Source organism: Anolis carolinensis, unplaced genomic scaffold, assembly GCF_035594765.1.
Source record: "Anolis carolinensis isolate JA03-04 unplaced genomic scaffold, rAnoCar3.1.pri scaffold_11, whole genome shotgun sequence".
Classification (NCBI taxonomy): domain Eukaryota; kingdom Metazoa; phylum Chordata; class Lepidosauria; order Squamata; family Dactyloidae; genus Anolis; species Anolis carolinensis.
In genome coordinates this window covers 18,655,283-18,681,008 of record NW_026943822.1, presented here as the reverse complement: position 1 = coordinate 18,681,008, position 25,726 = coordinate 18,655,283, and the positions used below count along the sequence as shown (strand labels likewise).

At 43.4% G+C, this 25,726-nt stretch overlaps 1 protein-coding gene across 1 annotated transcript in view; it reads left to right on the top strand.

The window, feature by feature from the left end:
• The first annotated feature begins 2,307 nt into the window (after positions 1 to 2,307).
• Positions 2,308 to 25,726, top strand: part of rbpms2 (RNA binding protein, mRNA processing factor 2) — a 44,206-nt gene continuing 20,787 nt past the window's right edge. Inside the window, exon 1 of the mRNA XM_062963492.1 lies at positions 2,308 to 2,520. Coding sequence (XP_062819562.1) covers positions 2,464 to 2,520 — 57 coding nt within the window. The 5' untranslated portion in view covers positions 2,308 to 2,463. The remainder of the gene's footprint in view (positions 2,521 to 25,726) is intronic.

Genomic DNA, 25,726 nt, shown 5'->3' with positions numbered 1-25,726 from the left:
TTCACAGATATATAAACGTCCCTTATTTAGTTTCCAATACACAGTAGAGTCTCACTTATCCAAGACTCGATTATCCAAGGTTCTGGATTATCCAAGGCGTTTTTGTCGTCAATGTTTTCAATATATCGTGATATTTTGGTGCTAAATTCGTAAATACAGTAATTACAACATAACATTACTGCGTATTGAACTACTTTTTCTGTCAAATTTGTTGTATAACATGATGTTTTGGTGCTTAATTTGTAAAATCATAACCTAATTTGATGTTTAATAGGCTTTTCCTTAATCCCTCCTTATTATCTAACATATTCGCTTATCCAAGGTTCTGTCGGCCCGTTTAGCTTGGATAAGTGAGACTCTACTGTATTGAAAAAAACCTCTAAAATAAGGACAGTAAATAAAGATCCAACTGACAAGAGTTCTTCCCTCACCCTGGACTTTCCACAGATATATATAAACCTTCCTTGCTTTGTTTCTCCATACCTCACAACCTCTGAGGATGCCTGCCATAGATGTGGGCGAAACGTCAGTAGAGAATGCTTCTGGAACATGTCCATACAGCCCGGAAAACATACAACAACCCTGTGATCCCGGCCATGAAAGCCTTCGACAACACATTAAACAGAAGTAATTACAGACAAGAAACAATCAGGGCCAATTACCACCTCCCAACAAAGGATTCCTCCTGGAAGGAAGCAGCCAGGCTTCGAAGCTGCAAGGCTATTCGATGGCCAATGGCGACATTGACACTTGCCTCAAGCAGACCAGAGTTCTTTTCTCCCACTTTGGACATTATTCCACAGATATACAAACCCCACTTGCATAGTTTCCAATATCTCTGAGGATGCCTGCCAATGCCATAGATGTGGGCGAAGCGTCAGGAGAGAATGCTTCTGCTGCAACAGGGCCAGAAAAAGAAGAAGAAAAAAAATCCAAAGGAAAGGAAACAGGGAGTGCAAGGTTGTTGTATGTCTTTCGGGCTGTGTGGCCATGTTCCAGAAGCATTATTTCCTGACGTTTCGCCCATATCTATGGCAGACATCCTCAGAAGTTGTGATGTCTGTTGGAAACGAGGCAAGTGGGGTTTATATATCTGTGGAATAGTGTCCAGGATGGGAGAAAGAACTCTTGTCTGTTTGAGGCAAGTGTGAATGTTGCAGGGTTTGTTGTATGTCTTTCGGGCTGTGTGGCGATGTTCCAGAAGCATTCTCTCCTGACGTTTCGCCCACATCTATGGCAGACATCCTCAGAAGTTGTGAGGTCTGTTGGAAACGAGGCAAGTGGGGTTTATATATCTGTGGAATAGTGTCCAGGATGGGAGAAAGAACTCTTGTCTGTTTGAGGCAAGTGTGAATGTTGCAGGGTTTGTTGTATGTCTTTCGGGCTGTGTGGCGATGTTCCAGAAGCATTCTCTCCTGACGTTTCGCCCACATCTATGGCAGGCATCCTCAGAAGTTGTGAGGTCTGTTGGAAACGAGGCAAGTGGGGTTTATATATCTGTGGAGTAGTGTCCAGGATGGGAGAAAGAACTCTTGTCTGTTTGAGGCAAGTGTGAATGTTGCAGGGTTTGTTGTATGTCTTTCGGGCTGTGTGGCGATGTTCCAGAAGCATTCTCTCCTGACGTTTCGCCCACATCTATGGCAGACATCCTCAGAAGTTGTGAGGTCTGTTGGAAACGAGGCAAGTGGGGTTTATATATCTGTGGAATAGTGTCCAGGATGGGAGAAAGAACTCTTGTCTGTTTGAGGCAAGTGTGAATGTTGCAGGGTTTGTTGTATGTCTTTCGGGCTGTGTGGCGATGTTCCAGAAGCATTCTCTCCTGACGTTTCGCCCACATCTATGGCAGGCATCCTCAGAAGTTGTGAGGTCTGTTGGAAACGAGGCAAGTGGGGTTTATATATCTGTGGAATAGTGTCCAGGATGGGAGAAAGAACTCTTGTCTGTTTGAGGCAAGTCTGAATGTTGCAGGGTTGTTGTATGTCTTTCGGGCTGTGTGGCGATGTTCCAGAAGCATTCTCTCCTGACGTTTCGCCCACATCTATGGTAGGCATCCTCAGAGGTTGTGGAGATCTGGATAAACAGGGGAGTGCGCGCGCGGGCCCTTTAAGAGAGCGCGACCCGGCGGCAAGTTCATGAAAGTTTTAAAAGTTTCCCAGAGGGAGGGAGGGAGGGAGGGAGAGAGGGGGGCGGGGTTTCGCCGGGGACGGGCGCGCGCCCCTCCCTCTTTAGCCCCGCCCCTTTCGCGCTGATTGGCAGGGCCACGGAGGGGGGCCACCTGGGCCCGCAGCTGAGCCTCGTGGCGCCTGATTGGTCGGCGTGGCGTCCAGCTGGAGGGAGGGAGTCAAAGCGCGCGCCCCCGCCCCGGACCCGGACCCACGCCTCACGCCTCACTCGGAGGGCGGCAAGAAGAAGGAAGGAAGGAAGGAAGGAAGGAAGGAAGGGGAGAAGGCCTCGCACCCCGCCATGAGCACCCTGCCCCCCAAGGAGAGCGAGCACAGCGGCGGAAGCAGCGAGGAGGAGGTAGGCACTCCGGACAGGAGAGGAGAGGAGAGGAAAACTTGCGCCTTTTGGCCTCTGTGGGACTCCGTCGTCCGCTTTCCTCCCTCAAAAAGACGCTGAGGGGAGCGAAGGTCTCTCTCAGTCTCAGCCTCTCTTTCTCCCCTCCATTCTCCCTCCCTTCCTTCCTCCCTTCCTTCCTATTTTGCTCTCTTCCTTCCCTCCACTCATGTCTCACTCTGGGGGTTGGTGCTCATCTCCATTTCTAAAGCCCAAGAGCCGGCGTTGTCCGTAGACACCTCCAAGGTCGTGTGGCCAATGGCATGACTGCACGGAGCGCCGTTACCTTCCCTACTCATCTACTCACATTGGCATGTTTTCAAACTGCTAGGTTGGCAAGCGCTGGGGCTAACAGCGGGCGCTCACTCCGCTCCCGGGATTCGAACTTGGGACCTTTCGGTCTGCAAGTTCAGCGCTTTAACACACTTCGCCACCGGGGCTCCTTATTTCCTTCCATTAGTCTTCCTTTTTTCCTTCTTTCCCTATTTCCTTCCTTCCTTTTTTTCCTTCCTCCCCTCCATTCTTCCACCCATTCTCCTTTTCCTCCCTCCCTCCATTCATCCCTCTTTCCATCCATTCTCCCATCTTTCCTGTTTTCTTCTCTTTCTCCCCTCCATTCATCCTTCTTTCCATCCTTTTTTCCTTCCTTCCACATTTCTTTTCTCCTTTTCCTTCTTTCCTCCCCTCCATTCTCCCTTCTTTCCATCCATATTTTCTTCCTTCCTTCCTACTTTGCTCTCTTCCTTCTCTCCAGTCCTCCTTCCTTCCATTATTCTTCCTTTTTTCCTTCTTTCCATATTTCCTTTCTCCCTTTCCTTCCTTCCTTTTTTCCCCTCCCTCCCTCCATTCTTCCTGCTTTCCTATTTTCTTCTTTCTCCCCTCCTTTCTCCCTTCTTTCCATCCATTCTGCTTTCTTTCCATCCTTTTTTCCTTCCTTCCATATTTCCTTTCTCTTTTTCCTTCCTCCCTCCCCTCCATTCTCTCTTCTTTCCATCCATTTTTCCTTTCTTCCTTCCTACTTTGCTCTCTTCCTCCTCTCCAGTCTTCCTTCCTTCCATTATTCTTCCTTTTTTCCTTCTTTCCCTATTTCCTTTCTCCCTTTCCTTCCTTCTTTTTTTTCCTTCCTCCCCTCCATTCTTCCACCCATTCTCCTTTTCCTCCCTCCCTCCATTCATCCCTCTTTCCATCCATTCTCCCATCTTTCCTGTTTTCTTCTCTTTCTCCCCTCCATTCATCCTTCTTTCCATCCATTTTTCCTTCCTTCCTATTTTGCTCTCTTCCTCCTCTCCAGTCTTCCTTCCCTCCATTATTCTTCCTTTTTCCTCATTTCCATATTTCCTTCCTTCCTTTCTTTTTTCCTTCCTCCCCTCCATTCTTCCATCTATTCTGCTTTTCCTCCCTCCCTCCTTCTTTCCATCCATCCTTTTTTCCTTCCTTATTTCCTATCTCATTTTCCTTTCTTCCTCCCCTCCATTCTACCTTCCTTCTTTCCTATTTTGCTCTTTCTCTCCATTCTTCCGTCCATTCTGCCTTTTTCCTTTCTTCTTTATTTATTCTTTTCCTTCCTTCCTTCCCACTGTTCTTCCTTCTATCCATTCTGCCTTTTTCCTTCCTTTTCCTTCAGTCTTCCCCAACATTCATCCTTCTTTCCATCCATTTCTACCTTTCTTCTTTCCTATTTTGCTCTCTTTCCCCCCTCAATTCTTCCTTCTTTACATCCATTCTGCCTTTTATCCTTCCTTTCTTCCTTGCTCCTTTTCCTTCTCTCCTTCCAATCATTCTGCCTTTTTTCTTTCCTTCCTTTGTTTGTTTCCTTTCTCTTTTTTGTTCCTTCCTTCCTTCTTTCATTAATTTCCTTTCTCCTTTTCCTTCCTTCCTTCCTTCCTTTATTTCCTTTCTCTTTTTCCTTCCTTCCTTCGTTTATTTCTTTTCTCCTTTTCCTTCCTCCCCTCTATTCTTCCTTCCTCCCTCTACCTTTTTTCTTTCCTGTTTCTCTCTCTCTTCTCTCCATTCTACCTTTCTTATTTCCGTTCTCCTTTTCCTTCCTTTAATAATAATAATAATAATAATAATAATAATAATAATAATACTTACTTTATCTCCCGCCCTCTGGACTGTTTACAACACTGGATGGTTCACAACAGATATTTGCAAACATTCAATGCCGTCTGAAGCTGAACAAAGGCAAAGACAAACAACGCCCCAAATCCCCAAAACAAATCCGCCTCTACATATGTATGGCCATGTTCCAGAAGCATTCTCTCCTGACGTTTCACCCACATCTGTGGCAGGCATCCTCAGAGGTTGTGAGGTCTGTTGTGGCGATTTCGATTAGCACTGAATGGCGTTTCTGTTTCAAATCCTGGCTGCTTTCTGCATGGGGCAATCCTTTGTTGGGAGGTATTAGCTCACCCTGATTTTTTCCTGTCTGAAAAAAACTGAACAAAGACAAAAGTACTAAACTCCCCGAATCCCAAAAACAAATCCGCATGTACATCAAAAATAAATAACACATTATACTCTGATATTACTAAGAGTATTACGTCATATATAATATACAATTATCATATTATATTGTATTATACCACAATCTATAATAAACTACCAGTACATTATACTATTATTATAATATATAGTACCATATCATAAGTTGTTGTACATACAATATATTATATTGCAAGATAATATTACATACAATATACCAGCACTATTACATTACAATGTTATTATTTTTATATATTATTATTTTGCATATGTTAAGGGGCTCCAGAGTGATGTTGCAAGAGTGATGTTGACTCTTTCGTTCTTTACTTTCTCCCCTCCATTTTTCCTTTTTTCCATCTATCCTTCCATTGTGTTGTCGAAGACTTTCATGGCCGGAATCACTGAGTAGCTGTGTGTTTTCCGGGCTGTATGGCTTTTGTTTTGTATATAAACCCCAATTGCCTAGTATCCAACAGACTTCACAACCTCTGAGGATGCCTTCCATAGATATGGGCGAAACATCAGGAGAGAATGCTTCTGGAACATGATCACACAGCTGTGAAAACTCACAGCAACCCATCCTTCCATTCTTTCTTTTTTTATCCCTTTCTTCCTTACCTACTTTCCTCCCATACCATCTGTTTTTCCTGTCTTCATTTCTTTTCTTTCTCTGCCAATAAATACCTGGAAATTGACGCTTCCGTCATGACGTGGCACCGATTTGGCGTGACCTCTTCCGGGGACAGCGTGGCCCTTTCTCAATGTCTCTGGGATGATCAAGAGTGGGAGCTTTTGAGTGGCAGGCCATGAGTTTTATGGCCTTTCATACTTGGACCATGTTGTTGCCGTTGCCCAAGGCTGGCTTGTCTGTCAAAACATGATGAGTGCCTCAAAGTATGGTCCTTATAATTGCCATTTTTCCTGTCCTATGTAATGCTTTTGGTCCTTTAATACAGTGGTTCCCAACCTTTGGCCCTCCAGGTGTTTTGGACTTCAACTCCCACAATTCCTAACAGCCGGTAGGCTGTTAGGAATTGTGGGAGTTAAAGTCCAAAACACCTGGAGGGCCAAAGTTTGCCCATGCACGATACAGATCTAAAGCCTTCGATCTGAGCTGATTTGATGCTTTAAGTGCCTTAAGAGTGACATTTCCCACTCTTTGAACTTCTTGAGATCCAGATCTTGCTTGGTTCCATTTGTATCCAACTTATATCAAGATGCATCTGCAAATATATGCCAACATAGGTCCTGGTTTGGAGCCTCAAAATGAAACACGGCTCAATGGAAATGAATTTCCAAGGGACAAGATTTGCTTGATTCCTCTTACGGCTTCTGGAATTCATTGGCGACGGAGTGTGCCATTGTGTTGTCGAAGGCTTTCGTGGCCGGGATCACTGGGTTGCTGTGAGTTTTGTGTTCTGTCTGGCCATGTTCCAGAAGCATTCTCTCCTGACGTTTCGCCCACATCTATGGCAGGCATCCTCAGAGGTTGTGAGGTCTGTTTGGAAAGTAGGGCAAGTGGGTTTTATTGCTGAATAATGGCCAGGGTGGGAGAAAGAACTGGTCTGGGTTGGAGACAGGAAGCAGCCAGGCTTTGATGCTGCAAGGCTATTCAGTGCTAATCAATACCACAGTGTTTCAGACTCTTAATGATTTCCCATCGACCTTGTGCAGCCCATGGCTTGAAGAGATCTAGTCCAAGATATGCTGCCAGCAGATTCCAAATCTGGCTTCCCCTGCCCGATATTTTTACAAAGGTCTTAAAGGTCACTGGGAAAGTCTAGTGGGAGGATTTGCTTCCTTGGACTGCAGTCTTTGAAATTTGCCCATCCACACTCCAGGCCAATCAGGACTTTTTAAAAGACTGTTTACCAACACTTTTTGGAACTACCATTATCAGCAGCCATCTTCCAGAAGCATTCTCTCCTGATGTTTCATCCACATCTATGGCAGGCATGCTCAGAGGTTGTGAAGTCTGTTGGAAACTAGCCAATTAGGGTTTGTATATCAAATGTTCACGGTGAGAGAAAGAACTCTTGTCTGCTTGAGGCAGGTGTGATATATGGCTATTTTCCAGAAGCATTCTCTCCTGATGTTTCACCCACATCTATGGCAGGCATCCTCAGAGGTTGTGAGGTCTGTTGGAAATTAGGCAATTAGGGTTTGTATATCAAATGTTCAGGGTGAGAGAAAGAACTCTTGTCTGCTTGAGGCAGGTGTGATATATGGCTATTTTCCAGAAGCATTCTCTCCTGATGTTTCACCCACATCTGTGGCAGGCATCCTCAGAGGGTGTGAGGTCTGTTGGAAACTAGTCAATTAGGGTTTGTATATCAAATGTTCAGATTGAGAGAAAGAACTCTTGTCTGCTTGAGGCAGGTGTGATATATGGCTATTTTCCAGAAGCATTCTCTCCTGATGTTTCACCCACATCTGTGGCAGGCATCCTCAGAGGTGTGAGGTCTGTTGGAAACTAGGCAATTAGGGTTTGTATATCAAATGTTCAGGGTGAGAGAAAGAACTCTTGTCTTCTTGAGGCAGGTGTGATATATGGCTATTTTCCAGAAGCATTCTCTCCTGATGTTTCACCCACATATATGGCAGGCATCCTCAGAGGTTGTGAATTCTGTTGGAAACTAGCCAATTAGGGTTTGTATATCAAATGTTCAAAGTGAGAGAAAGAACTCTTGTCTGCTTGAGGCAGGTGTGATATATGGCTATTTTCCAGAAGCATTCTCTTCTGATGTTTCACCCACATCTATGGCAGGCATGCTCAGAGGTTGTGAAGTCTGTTGGAAACTAGCCAATTAGGGTTTGTATATCAAATGTTCAGGGTGAGAGAAAGAACTCTTGTCTGCTTGAGGCAGGTGTGATATATGGCTATTTTCCAGAAGCATTCTCTCCTGATGTTTCACCCACATCTGTGGCAGGCATCCTCAGAGGTTGTGAGGTCTGTTGGAAACTAGGCAAGTGAGGTTTATATATCTGTGGAATCTCCAGGGTGGGAGAAAAAAAAACCTCTTGTCCAGAATGGACAAACTCTTGTCCATGCAGCCCAGAAAACGCACAGCAACCCAGTCTTCCCAAATGCATTCTCTTGGATTGGAAATAGTTACATGGTGTGGATAGACTCTACAGTGTTACCAAATCCAATGTTTATTTCTTGTGGATACTCCCATCTGCAATGCGTCCAAGTCGTAATTTATGATCTGCTGTATCTGTTTCATGGGAGAAAAGCAAGGAGCGTGAGTCGAACGTTGGAACGCTTTGGTCTTCCAGGGCAGATTGACCTCCATGTTGTGTTTGCCGCTCTTGAGACAGAAAAGAACCTCAATTCCCTCTGGGTTGCAGTCGGATGCTGGTCCCCTCCCATCTCTCTGGGAAAGAGCCGTGTCGCTTCCTTGGCGCAGAATGGCGGCCGCCCTTATCCGTGTTCTTCCCAAGCAAAATGGGGATTTTTCATAGGAATGTTGGAGCTAATTTAAGCCCCACACAACCTGAAAATAATGGTTGTTCCCCTCCCAAAGCTTCTCAATCAACATCGTCTGTGATGTTCTCTTCTAGCTTGGTGTTCTGTGTTAGGTTGGGCATGGTTCATATCATAATACTGTCAATTGTATCTTGATTTTAGTGAATTTTTTGGAATGTTTACGGAGTATTTTCTTATGTGTTGTCGAAGGCTTTCATGGCCGGAATCACTGGGTTGCTGTGAGTTTTCTGGGAAGTATGGCTATTTTCCAGAAACATTCTCTCCTGATGTTTCACCCACATCTATGGCAGGCATCCTCAGAGGTTGTGAAGTCTGTTGGAAATGTTTGTATATCAAAGGTTCAGGGTGAGAGAAAGAACTATTGTCTGTGTTGTCGAAGGCTTTCATGGCCGGGATCACAGGGTTGTTATATGTCTTTCAGGCTGTGTGGCCATGTTCCAGAAGTATTCTCTCCTGACGTTTCACCCACATCTATGGCAGGCATCCTCAGAGGTTGTGAAGTCTGTTGGAAATGTTTGTATATCAAAGGTTCAGGGTGAGAGAAAGAACTATTGTCTGTGTTGTCGAAGGCTTTCATGGCCGGGATCACAGGGTTGTTATGTGTCTTTCAGGCTGTGTGGCCATGTTCCAGAAGTATTCTCTCCTGACGTTTCGCCCACATCTATGGCAGGCATCCTCAGAGGTTGTGAGGCATGGAGATGCCTGCCATAGATGTGGGCGAAACGTCAGGAGAGAATACTTCTGGAACATGGCCACACAGCCTGAAAGACATACAACAACCCAACTCTTGTCTGCTTGAGGCAGGTGTGAATGTTGCAGTGGCCATCTTGATTGGCATTGAATAGCCTTGCAGCTTCAACGTCTTGCTGCTTATTTATTATTTAATTACCATATTTATATCCAACCTTTCTCTACCCTAAAAGGGACTCAAGGGTAGCTTACAAACGGCACTACATAGTGTCTTGGGAATAAAAACATGAAGTAAGATTTAAACGTGTCTTGGGCATAAAAACACGAAGTAACAGCGCTTCATGCAGTCATGCCGGCCATATGAACTTGGAGGTGTCTACGGACAACGCCGGCTCTTCGGCTTAGAAATGGAGATGAGCACCAATCCCCAGAGTCAGACACGACTGGACTTAATATCAGGGGAAACCTTTACCTTACTAAGATTTAAAATTAATAAATACATAAAACATAATTAAAATACATTCCAATGTTAAGACGCATCATCCCAAAGCGAGGTCTAAGGCCACTCTACGACTCCCAGGCCCCTTCTACACTGTTATATAAAATTTGGATTGGATTATACGGCAGTGTGGAAGTACCTCCAGTTTTTGCAGTTCAGGAGCCTATAATGTAGGCCAGGTATGGGCAAACTTGGGCATGAAAACAGCAAAATGTGACTATAATTTGTTGTGGGTGCCAACAAAAAAAATACGAGGGTTGAATGAAAAGTAATGCCTCCGCCTTCGTAACTCAACAGATGGCAGTCCTGGTCTGCGGCAGATCCTGGCTTGTTCAGTAGACTCTCCTCTACAGTTCCATTTGGTGGGCAGCCTTAGCATTGAACGGTTGTGTTGTTAAAGTGCGAAGTATGGAACCCTGCTCAACGTGCAGTCATCGAATTCTTGACAGCAGAAGGTGTCACCCCAAAGGAGATTCCTCAGAGAATGCATATTGTTTATGGTGATTGTGTTGAGGTGGGAACATCTGACTTGCGTGACGAACATAGAGTTGGACGTCCTGTGACAGCAACCACCGAGTTTCACAAGTAAAAGGTTGACAGATTGATTCAGGACGATTGTTGTATCACTCAGAGAGAAATTTCAAGCTTAATTGGCATACCACAAGTACGTGTGGGTCACATTATTGCTTTGCTTGGCTATTGGAAGATCTGTGCACAATGGGTCCTGTGAGACGCCGGTTGCGGAAACACAGTGTCGACTTCTTCCGTGACTGCTTCAGAAAACTTGTTCATCGTTGGCAGAAATGTATCCAATTGTCTGGTGATTATGTGGAAAAGTGAATAGTAGTAGTTAAAGAGCACATTTTAAGGATGTATTTGATTTATTAAAATATTCCCATTGAAACCCAAGTAACGAAGGTGGAGGGATTACTTTTCATTCAACCCGCGTATGTTTTAGCTTCTCCATATGAGGATCTGAAATTCTGAGGAAACCCATTCTAATGTTTTTCTGTTTGTTTACAGTGTTTGATAAGTGACAGGGATGGAAGGTTACTAGAGAAGGTTTCGCAGTTTAATTAATTGTTAGTAGGCTCTGTATTTCTTTCAATAACAGTTAAATGTTAACCTTTTCTACTAGGTTTGCCGTTTTGTTTTAGTGGTCTGTTACTTCGACGAAGTTGCTAATGATTGACAATCTTAAGCATATCACTGCATTTTTTGCAGAACTCGGTTAAACAAAGGAAAGGGCATTGTATAGGTCGGTACCAGGCATGGGCAAACTTGAGCCCCCGGATGTTTTGAACTTCAACTCCCACCATTCCTAACAGCCTCAGGTCCTTTCCTTTTCCCCCTCAGCCGCTTAAGCAGACACTGACTACAAAATGGAGTCCTGAGTCTGAACATGCTCAGCACAATCACATGTCTATGACCCTCCCAGCTTAAGTGGCTGAGGGAGAGCCCAAGCTGGCCCATGCTTGTTATAATGTCATGAATCGACGACTATGATGGTGTTAAGTACAATAGAGGCACCATTATCATAATATGATAAGCTTTCCAACAAAGCAACTCTTAAGCTTTCAGTTTGACTTGCAAGTCCTTTTTCCCGCTTCATAATAGTACTGGCTCCAGGGAAGACCAAAATACAAAGTGGCCTGTAAAAAGTTTATTATCCAAAGGAGACGTTTCTGGGGTCTTGTTTTTGCCCTCTTGTGATATTTATAGTCTTCAAGTGACTTGGCGGATTAAACATTTTTTCCATCGTCCCAGGAAATGCAAGTATCTCCAGTAAAGTGTTTAGAGTGGGAGGAAAATCCTCTGCTATAGAAACATGCCTCATCCTGAAAGAAGTTCTCTCTTGAAAACATTAAATTGTCCAGGCTTCTTGTAGCACAGGCCTGGGCAAACTTCGGCCCTCCGGGTGTTTTGGACTTCAACTCCCACAATTCCTAACAGCCTACCGGCTGTTAGGAATTGTGGGAGTTGAAGTCCAAAACACCCGGAGGGCCGAAGTTTGCCCAGGCCTGTGGCTGTCCAGTTTACTTTTGGGTTACATTTTATTATTTTCATCCCTTGTGTTGTGTTCATCCCTTGTAACAGCTCATGAAGCAATTTCCAAGCAGGTCCTACAATGAATTTCATGTCTAAAGGTAACGGTAACATTAAGTCCAGTCGCGTCCAGCTCTGAGGGTTGGTGCTCATCTCTATTTCTAAGCCGAAGAGCAGGCATTGTCCGTAGACACCTTCAAAGTAATGTGGCTGGCATGACTGCATGGAGCGCCATTACCTTCCCGCCAGAGCTGTATCTATTGATCTACTCACATATATATATACACACACACACACACGCACACACATGAATATATACATATATAATATAATTTACAATAATATATAATATTATAATATATTGTATATGCACATAATATTAATAATATTATTTTATAATACAATATAATAATAATACAATATAATAATATTAATGATAAATTATATATTACATGTAATATTATTAATAATATTACAATATAAAGATATAGTACAATATGGTAATTTATTGCCAGTATTGTGCTATGCTAATAATATGATATTGTATGTAAATTTAATTTGTAAGCCGCTCTGAGTCCCCTTCAGGGTGAGAAGGGCGGGATATAAATGTATTAAATAAATAAATAAATAAATTTGCATGTTTTCGAACTTCTACGTTGGCAGAAGCTGGGGCTAACAGCGGGAGCTCACTCCCTTCCCCTGGATTTGAACCGCTGACCTTTCGGTCAGCAAGTTCAGCAGCTCAGCGCTTTAACACACTGCGCCACCGGGGGCTCCGTACACTACATAGCCAGCATAGTAAAACACATTACAGTAGAGTCTCACTTATCCAAAGTTCTGGATTATCCAACACAGTTTGCCTCCTGTCCAGATTCACAGCTGTTTTTCTAGGCAGCACGGATTGAACTTATTAGGGATTTAATTTCCAAAAACGTTATTGTAAATTCATTTTATGCAATTCTATCCTCATTTGTAGTCAATTTGTTAGTAGTCAATGTTTTTCTAGTCAATATTTTCAATACATTGCAATGTTTTGGTGCTAAATTCATAAATACAGTGATTACTACATAACATCACTGTGTATTCAAGTGCTTTTTCTGTTGATTTGTTGTAAAACATGTTTTGGTGCTTAATTTGTAAAATCATAACGTAGTTTGACGTTTAATAGGCTTTTCCTTAATCTCTCCTTATTATCCAACATTTTCGCTTATCCAGTGTTCTACCGGCCCATTTATGTTGGATAAGTGAGACTCTAATGTAATAATAAATGTTATTTATACCTTGCCACCATCTCCCAGAGAGGTGGCTCACAAAGCACTCCAAGGTGCAGCATGCAAGATACAAAAAGTGCAAAACAATAACGTAAAACAATAAGGAGGCAACATAAACGTCACAGCTTCATGTGGGCAACCAAAAGAGCTGTCTGTGGCCATGCTGTTCTCACTCCAATCCTCATCCACCAGCAGAGCTTGGAATAAACAGGCTTCAGAGCTCACTCCGGCTGCCCTTCATCCGATTCCTGTTGCAGTTGATATACAGCCCTTATCCTTTTCTTTATAGCTTGTTGGCAGTTCAGGCATGGAGTTCCTTAGATATCTTGGTGGCAAATGCCTTCCTGTTACTCGATTGTTGCTCCAACTCCAACAAACAAAATGTCTTGTTTGGGTCTTTGCAAAATGCTAGAAATCAAATGGGAATTGGGAGTGGGGAGACAACATTATTATTTTACATAGATTTCATTTGGCACCACGATCTCTACACCCCTGTTTCCTAGTCCAGTGGGTTTTCTAAATAATAGTATATGGAGCAGCCAAGTTGTAACACTTAACTCACAAAACTCTCCAGAGGTTTGGTTCACACACTTTTGTGTGTGTGTCAGGAGCAACTTGAGAAACTGCAAGTCGCTTCTGGTGTGAGAGAATTGGCCATCTGCAAGGATGTCGCCCAGGAGACGTTTTTACCATCCTTGTGGAAGGCTACTCTGATGTCCCCACATTGGGAGCTGGAACTGACAAAGGGAGCTCATCCGTGCTCTCCCCGGATTGGAACCCGCAACCTGCAGCTCAGCAACCCAACCTTCAAGTCAGCAGTCCTGCCGGCACAAGGTTTTAACCCATTGCACCACTATGGGTTCTCACACTTCTGGACCCATAGTGAAGTGCGTTCCAATGTGGCTGTGTTGTTGTGTGCTTTCAGATAATTTCCAACTTACGTTGGCTCTAAGGGAAAGGAGGGAGCCCCCAGTGGCGCAGCATGTTAGAGCACTGAGCTGTTGAACTTCAGAACCAAAAGGTCGCAGGTTTGAATCCAGAGAGCGGAGTGAGCACCCGCTGTTAGCCCCAGCTTCTGCCAACCTAGCAGTTCGAAAACATGCAAATGTGAGTAGATCAATAGGTACTGCTCTGGCGGGAAGGTAACAGTGCTCCATGTAGCCATGCCAATGGCCACGTGACCTTGGAGGAAACTGCCTGAGGCTGTTAGGAATTATGGGAGTTGAAGTCCAAAACACCTGGAGGGTCAAAGTGCTCTGCCCTGTTTTGCTTTGACAACAAAAATGGCAGGTGTGGTACAAGCCAAGCTTGGGCCCTTTCCTCTACAAACCTGGAACCCACTCTTGTTGTCGCCTTAGTGACAGCGGCAGATGGACGAAACACCAAGTGTCAAACATTAACCAGCATAACTGTTGCTCTTTCGATGTGGTAGGGAAACTACAAGAGAGGTGACCTTGGTCCCACCTACAAGTGTCAACCCTGAAGGTTGAAGCTTTTAGCGAGTGAATCATCTTCCCCCACCCAGCATATTCGAGAGATATATTACAGTGAATACATCTTTCTTAAACTTCTCTTGTGGGTCAGAGGGAGCAAGGAAGGGTTGGAATCAATGACAGCATCTCAAACCAGGGGTGTGGCCATATTCTGCATGCATAGGAAGCACTATCTTCGCACATTGGGAGGGATTCAAACTCTGGCACACAGGAAATGTTCAAGGGAAGGCATGGGCAACTGTAGCTGTTGGGTTTTTTTTAATTGCAGCACCCATAATCCCTCATTATTCTGTACACTGATGGTCAGAAACACATGGAAGTCCCAAAGTTGCCCATCTCTGGTCTTAACTGTGATGAAAATGATGGATCCTCTTAAGTGTTTACCCAATATGGCATAAATTGTCAGAATAATTTACGCAGCGCAGCAGCAGTTGGATGGAGTCAGAGGAACATAGCACGAAGAGACATCAGAGACGATGGTAAAACTATATACAAGTTTTACTGAAAGCAGTAATAAAGACAAACAGACTTGAAGACAATGGACACAGGACTTGACTTCTCAGCAGACAGCAGAACAGAACTGATGCAATCAGTAGTGCGCACACACTTGTGTCTGGACATTCCCCAGTTCCAGGCACACATCAAGGTCATTACAGCTTCTTAGTAATTAACTCTTTCCAGACTATAGTACACTCTGGATGATGCAATCAGTATGCAATACAAGCGAGACACAAATTGCATTTAAACACTACCAATACACAAACCCCACATTAACATAATTACCCTTAAGGATCTTGGAACTCAAGTATCGGCAGCTCTGGTTTGCACTTGGATGGGAGACCACCTATGAATATTAAATGCTGTAGGTTGCATGTCATTTGAGAAAACAATCTCCAAGTATTGGCTGAGAAAACTATGAATTTCTTATGCTCCCAAGCCAAGTTCTGTAATACATTGCTATAATGGTTAGCACCTTACAAATAAGACACAGTGAAGGCATCTGCCTTTGCGCGTTGCTACTCTGCTGCTAAATATGCATGCCTGGTGTGGAATACATCTCACCACATTAAAACAGTGGATGTGGCTTTTAATGAGACATGCCTCATTATCACAGGATATCTACACCTTCCACCACTGGAGAAATTATATTTTTGAGCCGATATTGCACCACCTGACATCCGTCGGAAAGTAGCAGGCTGTAATGAAAGGACCACGGCATTGACATCTCCAACCCATCCTCTTTTCGGATATCAGCAGCAAAACAACACCTTAAATCAAGAAATAGTTTCCTAAGCTCTACAGAGATACTGGTACACCCCAGCAAGCAAGAGTCCAAAAGTGGCAGGCTAAATCCCGGAACCTCAATCAGTGGCTGATACTGGGCGACTTGAAAGGTGCTGAACAGATTGCACTCTAGTACCATGAGATTAAGAGCCAATCTTAAGAAATGGGGACACAAAGTGGAGTCCACGACATGCAAGTGTGGAGAAGAGCAAACCACAGACCACCTACTACAATGCGGTCTGAGCCTTGCCACTTGCACAATGGAGGACCTTCTCACAGTGACACCAGAGGCACTCTTCCGGTCAAAGGAAATCAAGTATAATGCCAAGTTTTTAACTTTTCTTGTGTTTTTTTCTATACATTATAATTGTATTCTCAATTTGCTTCTGACATGATAAATAAAAGCTTACAAATTAGGAGATATGGAAAGATTTAAGTGGGAAGAGAACCAAGCATGTTTCCCTGAGTTCCTGGGAAGAAGATCAGGATCAGGATAACTCACAACCTCTGAGGATGCCTGCCATAGATGTGGGCGAAACGTCAGGAGAGAGTGCTTCTGCATCATGGCCAGACAGCCCGGAAAATGCACAACAACCCAGATCAGGATATTAACCTGAAAACATTCCAGAAGACTTTTCTTCATTGTTTATGACGACTAATCGCTAAGACAACAATATTTGTCCATTGAACCAGCAAGCATTTTGCAAAGACTTGGAGCTCAAACCTTGTTAGTCTTGAAGGTACAGCTGGGAGTTGGTTTTCATTATTCCTAATCCTATAATGGAGCCTCCGGTGGCTCAGTGTGTTAAAGCGCTGAGCTGCTGAACTTGCAGACCGAAAGGTCCCATGTTCAAATCCGGGGAGCGGAGTGAGCGCCTGCTGTTAGCTCCAGCTTCTGCCAACCTAGCAGTTCGAAAACATGCAAATGTGAGTAGATCAATAGGTACTGCTCCGGTGGGAAGGTAACGGCATTCCATGCAGTCATGCTGGCCACATGACCTTGGAGGTGTCTACGGACAATGCCGGCTCTTCGGCTTAGAAATGGAGATGAGCACCAACCCTCAGAGTCGGACACTGGACTTAATGTCAGGGGAAACCTTTACCTTAATCCTATAATACACATTCCTGTTCTGTTCTTGCCTATACTTTTGAGATAGAAAATGTTTTTTTTTCCTGATGCAGAACATCCACAGCAATGTTTTAAACTCCGGATAGAGAAAGTGGACTTAAAGCAGCTAGTAATTCGGCTTGTAATATAAACCAGGGCTTTATTGTACAGTTTTTACGAGTGTAAAACAGTTTTCAAATGCAGCATTTTTGGCTTTATTCATAAGTTGGCATTTGCTAGGCTCTGAGGAAGTCCTGAGTTGGGACTGATCCTTCTGGCTCAGTTTCAGGCGCTGGAAAGGAGTTAATGCTGTAATAAAGGATGCTATCTGATGACCGGGCCACAATTGATCAGCTTTGTACAACCCAGATGAGAATCTCGCCTTTGCTAATGCCGGGCAATCTTTCTCCAATCTGGAACGTGGCTTGGATACGGGCAAAGCACATTATGCAAACAGACTTCAATCTTCCCCTTCCTTGCTCTTTCTGCTTCCCTGCGAATTATGACCATGTATGGAGAAGGCATGAGGCAGAAAGGTCATATACCTTGCTAGATGGGGCTCGTTTTCCAGCTGAGGAACTTACACAAATGACTATCCTCATATCCAAAGTTGGAATAGTCCCCTCAAGAGAAGTAGCCACAGAGGCATTTTGTTATTCCAGCTCCTATTAGGGTTTGGACACTAAAAAGTCAATGCCAAGGCTGGTACTGGCTCCAGGTCTATACCAGCTCCAGAAAAAGATCAGAGGGACATACATTATTTGGTATGTTTGTTTAAAAGATGCACAGATGGAGGCAGAAAAGATCCTTCCCAAACTTGCTTTCGGAAGTGACTACTTGGTGTTTCACACTGAGGTTAATACCGTATATACTTGAGTATAAGCCATAATAATTTGCTAGTAAATATGTTAGCTTATCCATATTCATAATCTCTAGAATTTTGGTGTACCACCTGCTGATTTCCAGGGTGTCTTTATTTTTCCATAACTTAGCATGCACTTAGTTGAATAGGAATCAACTGGTTTTCCCTGTAATAGGCAGTAAGAGCACCTCAAGCTTCAGAGAGCTTCAGTTCAACCATTTCAAGGCTCCCTGCTTGAGCGATGATGGCACGATCGTCAGCATAGATTAAACTCTCTGTCCCTTCTGGCAGTGGAACCGTGAGATGCAGAAGTACGCTGTTGGGGATTGTGGGAGTTGAAGTCCAAAACATCTGGAGGGCCAAATTTGCCCATGCCTGGTCTAGCTCATTCAGTTGATTAAATATCCACAACGTTAAATATGTTGTGATTCCAAATGACATTTGTAGGCTCTGCTCTGGCGGTTGGTCTTGATTGGTTATATGGGGCCAGGAATATATTGCTACTGTTTGTGGCACACCTTATGGTCATAAAGCTGTATCCTTAATTGCCATTGACAAACATCCAGTTCTAGTTTTGTGTGCTAAGCTGAACATCTCTTCTAGGCTGCAAATCTTTGAATGCTTCTTAAATGAAATGCCGGCAGATGTAGCTTTGCTTAAGAGCCCGGAATTGGCTGTGTATATGGTAGATCGTACAAGCTGGATTTAGAAAAGGCAGAGGAATGAGAGACCAAATTGCCAATGGAGGAAGGCAGGGAGTTTCAGAAAAACATCTATTTCTGTTTTATTGACTATTCTAAAGCCTTTGACTGTGTGGATCATAATTGTGGCAAGTTCTTGATGGTATGGGGAGACCAAGTCACCTTGTCTGTCTCCTGAGGAATCTGTATAAAGACCAAGCAGCCACAATAAGAACAGACCATGGAACAACAGACTGGTTCAAGATTGGGAAAGGAGTGTGGCAGGGCTGCATACTTTCACCCTCCCTATTCAACTTGTAAGCAGAACACATGCGACGTGTGGGGTTTGATGAATCCAATGCTGGAGTTAAAATTGCTGGAAGAAACATTAGGTAAGGTAAGGTAAAGGTTTTCCCCTGACGTTAAGTCTAGTGGTGACCAACTCTGGGGGTTGGTGCTCATCTCCATTTCTAAGCTGAAGAGCTGGCATTGTCCGTAGACACCTCCAAGGTCATGTGGCCCACATGACTGCATGGAGTGCCATTACCTTCCCACCGGAGCGGTACCTATTTAACTACTCACATTTGCATGTTTTTGAACTGCTAGGTTGGCAGGAGCTGGGGCTAACAGCGGGCACTCATTCCGCTCCCAGGATTTGAACCTGGGACCGTTCGGTCTGCAAGTTCAGCAGCTCAGCGCTTTAACACACTGCGCCACCACCAGAAACATTAACAACCTTCAATATGCAGGTTATAACACTTTGATGGCTGAAAGTGAGGAGAAGCTGAGGAGCCTTCTAACCAAGGTGGAAGAAGAAAGTGCAAAAGCTGGGTTGCAGTTAAGCATCAGATTATGGCAACCAGTCTGATCAATAACTGGCAAATAGAGGGAGAAAACGTGGAGGCAGTGAGAGACTTTGTATTTCTAGATGTGAAAATTACTGCAGATGCAGACTGCAGCCAGAAAATAAGAAGATGTTGGCTTCTTGGGAGGAGAGCAAGGACCAACCTCAGTGATAAAATAGTGAAGAGCAGAGACATCACACTGGCAACGAAGGTCCGTATAGTGAAAGCAATGGTATTCCCCGTAGTAACCTATGGATGTGAGAGCTGGACCATAAAGAAGGTTGAACAAAAGAGAGACGCTTTGGAACTGTGGTGATGGAGGAAAATGCTGAGAGTGCCTTGGACCTTGGCAAGAAGATCCAACCAGTCCATCCTCCAGGAAATAATGCCCGGCTGCTCACTGGAGGGAAGGATATTAGAGGCAAAGATGAAGGACTACAGGAAATCTTGGAGAAGAGAATGATGCTGGGAAAAATGGAAGGAAAAAGGAAGAGGGGCCGACCAAGGGCAAGATGGATGGATGGTATCCCTGAAGTGACTGGCTTGACCTTGAAGGCCGGAAGAGTCGGAAGCAACTGAACAAATAAACAACAACAAAAAAAAAGCTAGACTGTTGACTGTGTAGGTAGTTGTAAAAAAAAAAGCCACATTTTAAAAAGAAGCAGGTGCTTCCAAATGACATTTTTGGGCTCTGCTCTTGTGGTTAGTCTTGATTTGAGTATCACTATTGTTTGTGACACACCTTATGGTCGTAAAGCTGTATCCTTAATGGCCATTGGCAAACATCCCGTTCTGGTCTTGTGTGCCGAGCTGAACATCTCTTCTAGGCTGCAAGTCTTTGAATGCTTCTTAAGCAAAATGCCAGCAGATGTAGCCTTGCTTAAGAGCTGGAAATTGGCTGTCTATAACAAGCATGGGCAAACTTGGGACTCCAACTCCCACCATTCCTAACAGCCTCAGGCCCCTTCCTTTCCCCCCTCAGCCACTTAACAGTTTACTTTTTTGATAGTATGTGAATTACAAAGTATTTCCTCTGCTCCTTGCTTGTTTGTTTGCAATTCTGTTTCCTCCTCCATTTCCGTGGATGCACATTTGTATAACAATAATAATAATGATACTTTGTTTATATTCCGTCCTTTTCCCCGTGGGGACTCAGAGCGGATTACAATATATAAACAGATATAGACAAACATTCAATGCCTTGTTACAATATAATGAGACATACAGACACAGACAAAGGGAAAGTTCTCCTTTCATTTCTGGCTCTAGTGGAGGTTTACTTCTCCATTTCCAAGCTGAGAGCCTGCATTATCACCTCCTGGTTACGTGACTGGCATGCTGGGAGCATCTTACGCCTTTCCCGCCGGAGCAGTACCTATTTATCTACTCACGTTTGCATGTTTACAAACTGCTAGGTTGGCAGGAGCTGAGGTTAACAATGGAAGCTCACTTCGTCCCATGGATTTGAATTGCCAACCTTCAGGTCAGCAGTTTAGCAGCACAAGGGTTTAACCCATTGCGCTGCCGTGGCTCCTTCTGGGTTCTAGATTTATCTTTTCCTGCTATTAAAATAGGTACATGTACTCTATTCCGGGGCTTCTTATATTTTTTTCTACTTGTGACCTCTTTGTACTAGATATTTTTTAGTTACCCCAGGTATATAAAATGGGTATAAAATTGAACATTTACTGATAATAAATTAGCATTTGCAACCTTGCTGAACAGTCTGATTTTTCCTTTTATGGAGTCAAGCTGAAGCATTTTCTCCAGAATCCATTGTAAACTCTGCACATTGTTGCTAACAGATTTGTGTCAATGGCTAGGTGGCATTTAGAAACCTTTCTTGCCCAATTTTTGTGACCAAAACATTAAGCTGGAAGGTTGGGGACTTTGGGGGTCCTCTGATTAAGAATCAGTGGTCTATTCTAAATTCCAGAACCCTTCTTTTTAAAATTGCGATCAGTGTTGCTCACATATTGCTTGGTTTCTTGGTGTGACAGTATTTTGATTTCGGGCAGATTTGTCCATTGGACACCTTGGTCGATGTGCTGCTTCTTCGTGGTCTCTGTGAAATTGCACAAATGAGTCTTGTGCGCTGGTGCAAAAACCATATGCACGGCTTCTGTCTTTTATGTTTATAAGTATCATTATCTTACTGACTTCTCATATTGATTCTATAATTAATGGTGTTCGTTGCTTCTCTAGGAAGTCCTTGACTCTTGACCAATCTGTTATTTTATGTCCTAATTTAATTCTTTCTGTCAGAATGTCTATTTGCATAATCTCAAGTACTTTAGTAGGCGGGAACTATATAAGATGGATATGAAACATGCCTGAAAGGAATGAATTGGAAGGCAAATACTTTTTAAAAATATATATATTTTTCTTCTTTTTTTCTTTTTTTTCTTATGCCTCTCTTAATTTTTTTTCTATTTTTTTCTTCTTTTTTCCCCTTTCTTCTATCTTTCCTATACCCACTATTGTTCTCACACTTTCTATGTACAGAAACACTTAATAAAAACATTAAAAAAAACCATATGCATGGATTTTACAGATGACCACTTGAATGAAGAAACATGGTTATAAGTAAGCAACCATTCCTTCTTGCTCCTCTATCCAAGAATTAATTTCAATCTTAATTTTCCCACTGTTTTCGAGTGTGCGCTTCCTGTCCCAGCCATGGTGCCAAAATTTGAAACAGGAGGAAGTGTTTGAAGGGTGACCGTCTCCGAAACCATTTTCTCTCTCTTGGTGTTCAGAAAGCATGCCTCTGCCGCATCTGCGTTCACAGCTGGATTCCTTCTGGGTCTTGGTAGAGCATCTCTAAAACAGCTTCACCTTCTCCTGTTTTCTGTCCTCACTACGGGGCCATAAAGGCGGCACGCTCTTGGAGGATCCTGGTATAAGAGTTAGGCTTCTCTGAACCTGCCATGCTTACCCGCAATGTGTTACAAAGTTGTTTGTGCTTGGCTGCACAAAAAGGTTTGACTGTCATATGGCATAAAGGCGAAATGTGCAGCGTGGACCACACGTGGCTCCCCCGTGCATTAGCCAAGGAGGGAGGCAGGCAGGCTAACCCATATTTGGAAGCAGAGGGATGGAAACTAGCACTGATACTCGGTCAAGATTTATTTCTGTTCTTGTAGACAATTGATCTACGTCAGCAAGACATTGATTGGTGCAACGCTAATGTAGGGGACTTGACATATTAGATGGCTGGCTGTTGGGAATGGTTGTTCTGGGTGGAAAGAGCTGACCAGAAGAGACCCGGCTTGTCCTTCAACATTGTGCTCCGGAGAGTAGATCCAATCGCATCCCAGTGGCAGTCAACATTGTTTGCTGAACTTTAATGCTTTCCCTGCTTCTATAGTTCAGACCCCCAGAGAAGCCAGTCCTTGTCCCATTTTGACACGTCCAATATTTACTTTTCGGGTCAGTGCTGTTTAATGCACGTGCCTTCATTGGCTGCATTTAACTCTACCATCTAAAACAGGGGTCCCCAAACTAAGGCCCGGGGGCCGGATGCAGCCCTCCGAGGTCATTTACCTGGCCCCCACCCTCAGTTTTATAATAGAATATATTGTATATACATATAATATTGGTAATAATATTATAATGTAATACAATATAACACTAATAATAACACCATATAATAATATTAATTATATATTCTATATTACATATAATATTACAGTATAGTGGTATAGTTCAATATAGTAATATATAATGCTAATATTGTGCTATGCTAATAATATAATATATTGTATGTACATATAATTTGTAAGCCACTCTGAGTCCCCTTTGGGGTGAGAGAGGGTGTGATAAAATGTAGTAAATAAATAAATAATAAATAAATTTTAGACTTAGGTTCACCCAAAGTCTGAAATGACTTGAAGGCACACAACAACAACAACAACAATCATAATTAACTTGACTATCTCATTGGCCAGAAGAAGGACCACACTTCCCATTGAAATCCTGATAAATGTATGTTGGTTAAAATTGTTTTTATTTTTAAATATTGTATTGTTCTTTCATTGTTGTTGTTGTTTTTGCACTACAAATAAGACATGTGCAGTGTGCATCGGAATTTGTATTTTTTTTTTCCAAATGATAATCCTGCCCCTCAACAGTCTGAAGGATTGTGCACTGGCCCTCGGCTTAAAAAGTTTGAGGAACCCTGATCTAAAGCAAGACCTAGAAATCATTGGTTTGTACCCTATTTCTTTATTTTTGGCCAAAGAGAAACTTGCTTTTCCTTTTCAATAAAGGAAGAGCTTATACATTCGTGTTAGAGTTGTATCTACTATGCCACATATTTGGAGGTGGGAGGAGATGATGCTATGGATAGGTAAAGGTTGGTACTCATCTCCATTTCTAAACCGAAGAGCCAGCGTTGTCTGTAGACACCTCCAAGGTAATGTGGCTGGCATGACTACATGGAGCGCCGTTACCTTCACGCTGGAGCAGTACCTATTGATCTACTCACATTTGCATGTTTTTGAACTGCAGGAGCTCACCCCCTTCCTGGATTCGAACTGCCGACCTTTCGGTCAGCAAATTTAGCAGCTCAGCGGTTTAACCCTCTGCGCCACTGGGGGCTCCAATGTTGTGGATATATCATGTCAAATCATTGGTGTATCTTGCATATTATCTGCTGTATCAACTATAAAGGCTTCTCCAGAACTTCAGATGAGGGTTTCCCATTTCTGTCTAGAGTGGACTTCAACTCCTATAATTCCTACCAGTTGTAAGGAATTGTAGGAGTTGAAGTCCAAAACACTTGGAGGACCGAAGTTTGCTCATGTCTGTCTAACACCCATTCTCTTGTGCATAAAAGAGGTTTTCTGTCACATCATCCAACGCCTTTCTTCAGTCACTGTTTAACTTCCCATTTGTATGCAATCCAAGGTTTTTAAAAATCCATCCACAGCAAGAGATGGGCATGTTCCTTTACGAATATGAGGCTTAATGAAGTTGCTACGTTTTCCGCGACGAGCCGTCGAGTTAGCAGCTAATCTTTGTTTTTGGAAGGTTCCGAATGTTCCCCTTCCTACCATTTGTTTTGCAAGCACTGTGTGTGTTTTGATATTGCACAGAGAGCCTTATAAGTCCGGTGCTCGAAGACGATGCCGCTGCCTAGCATTCCATCCGCCTGGCGTCAAGGCGCTCCAGCTGCATCGTCTCCCCGGTCCTGGGATCGGCCTGACAGCTGGCTCTGGAGAGGGGCCGGGACCGCCAGGCCTTGTGAGCCCATCAGGAAAGGCTTGTGGAAGCTGCTCCCAAGCTCTGCCCCAGTTCAGCCCTTTCCTCTCCATCACTTGCCATCTCTGAGCACACCGTGCCTGTTTTGCCTTAAAAAGATGGACTTTTAAATGGACATAATAATAATAACAACAACAATAATAATACCTCCCAACAGCAAAGAACTGGTGGGATCACAAACCTGCAAAAGCATTGGAAAATGAGCACGCAAAGATACTGTGGGACTTCCGAATCCAGACTGACAAAGTTCTGGACACAACACACCAGACATCACAGTTGTGGAAAAGAAAAAGGTTTGGATCATGGATGTCGCCATCCCAGGTGACAGTCGCATTGACGAAAAACAACAGGAAAGACTCAGCCGCTCTCAGGACCTCAAGATTGAACTGCAAAGACTCTGGCAGAAACCAGTGCAGGTGGTCCCGGTGGTGATGGGCACACTGGGTGCCATGCCAAAAGATCTCAGCCGGCATTTGGAAACAATAGACATTGACAAAATTACGATCTGCCAACTGCAAAAGGCCACCCTACTGGGATCTGCACGCATCATCCGAAAATACATCACACAGTCCTAGACACTTGGGAAGTGTTTGACTTGTGATTTTGTGATACGAAATCCAGCATATCTATCTTGTTTGCATGGGCGAACTTCAGCCCTGCAGGTGTTTTGGACTTCAACTCCCACAATTCCTAACAACCTACCCATGCCTGTTATAAAAGCTGATGGATACAATTTTATTATTATTAATACACTTATTATTTTACTTTATTTATTGTTACGTTTATTATTTTACTGCATTTATTATTATCATTACTCCATGTATTATTTTACTCTATTATTATTAAAACGATACATAAGCACATTTACATCTAAGAAGATGAGAATAATGATTTAATCAGAGTTGAGCAGTCATATCTCAAATTACAGTTTGATGTAAAGATTCAAAAACATTTAAACTACTGGGCTGTGGCGCAGGCTGGTGAGCAGCCAGCTGCAACAAATCACTCTGACCAAGAGGTCATGAGTTCGAGGCTAGCTCAGACCCTGCATTTGTCTTTGTCTTTGTTCTATGTTAAGGCATTGAATGTTTGCCTTATATGTGTAATGTGATCCGCCCTTAGTCCCCTTCGAGGTGAGAAGGGCGGAATATAA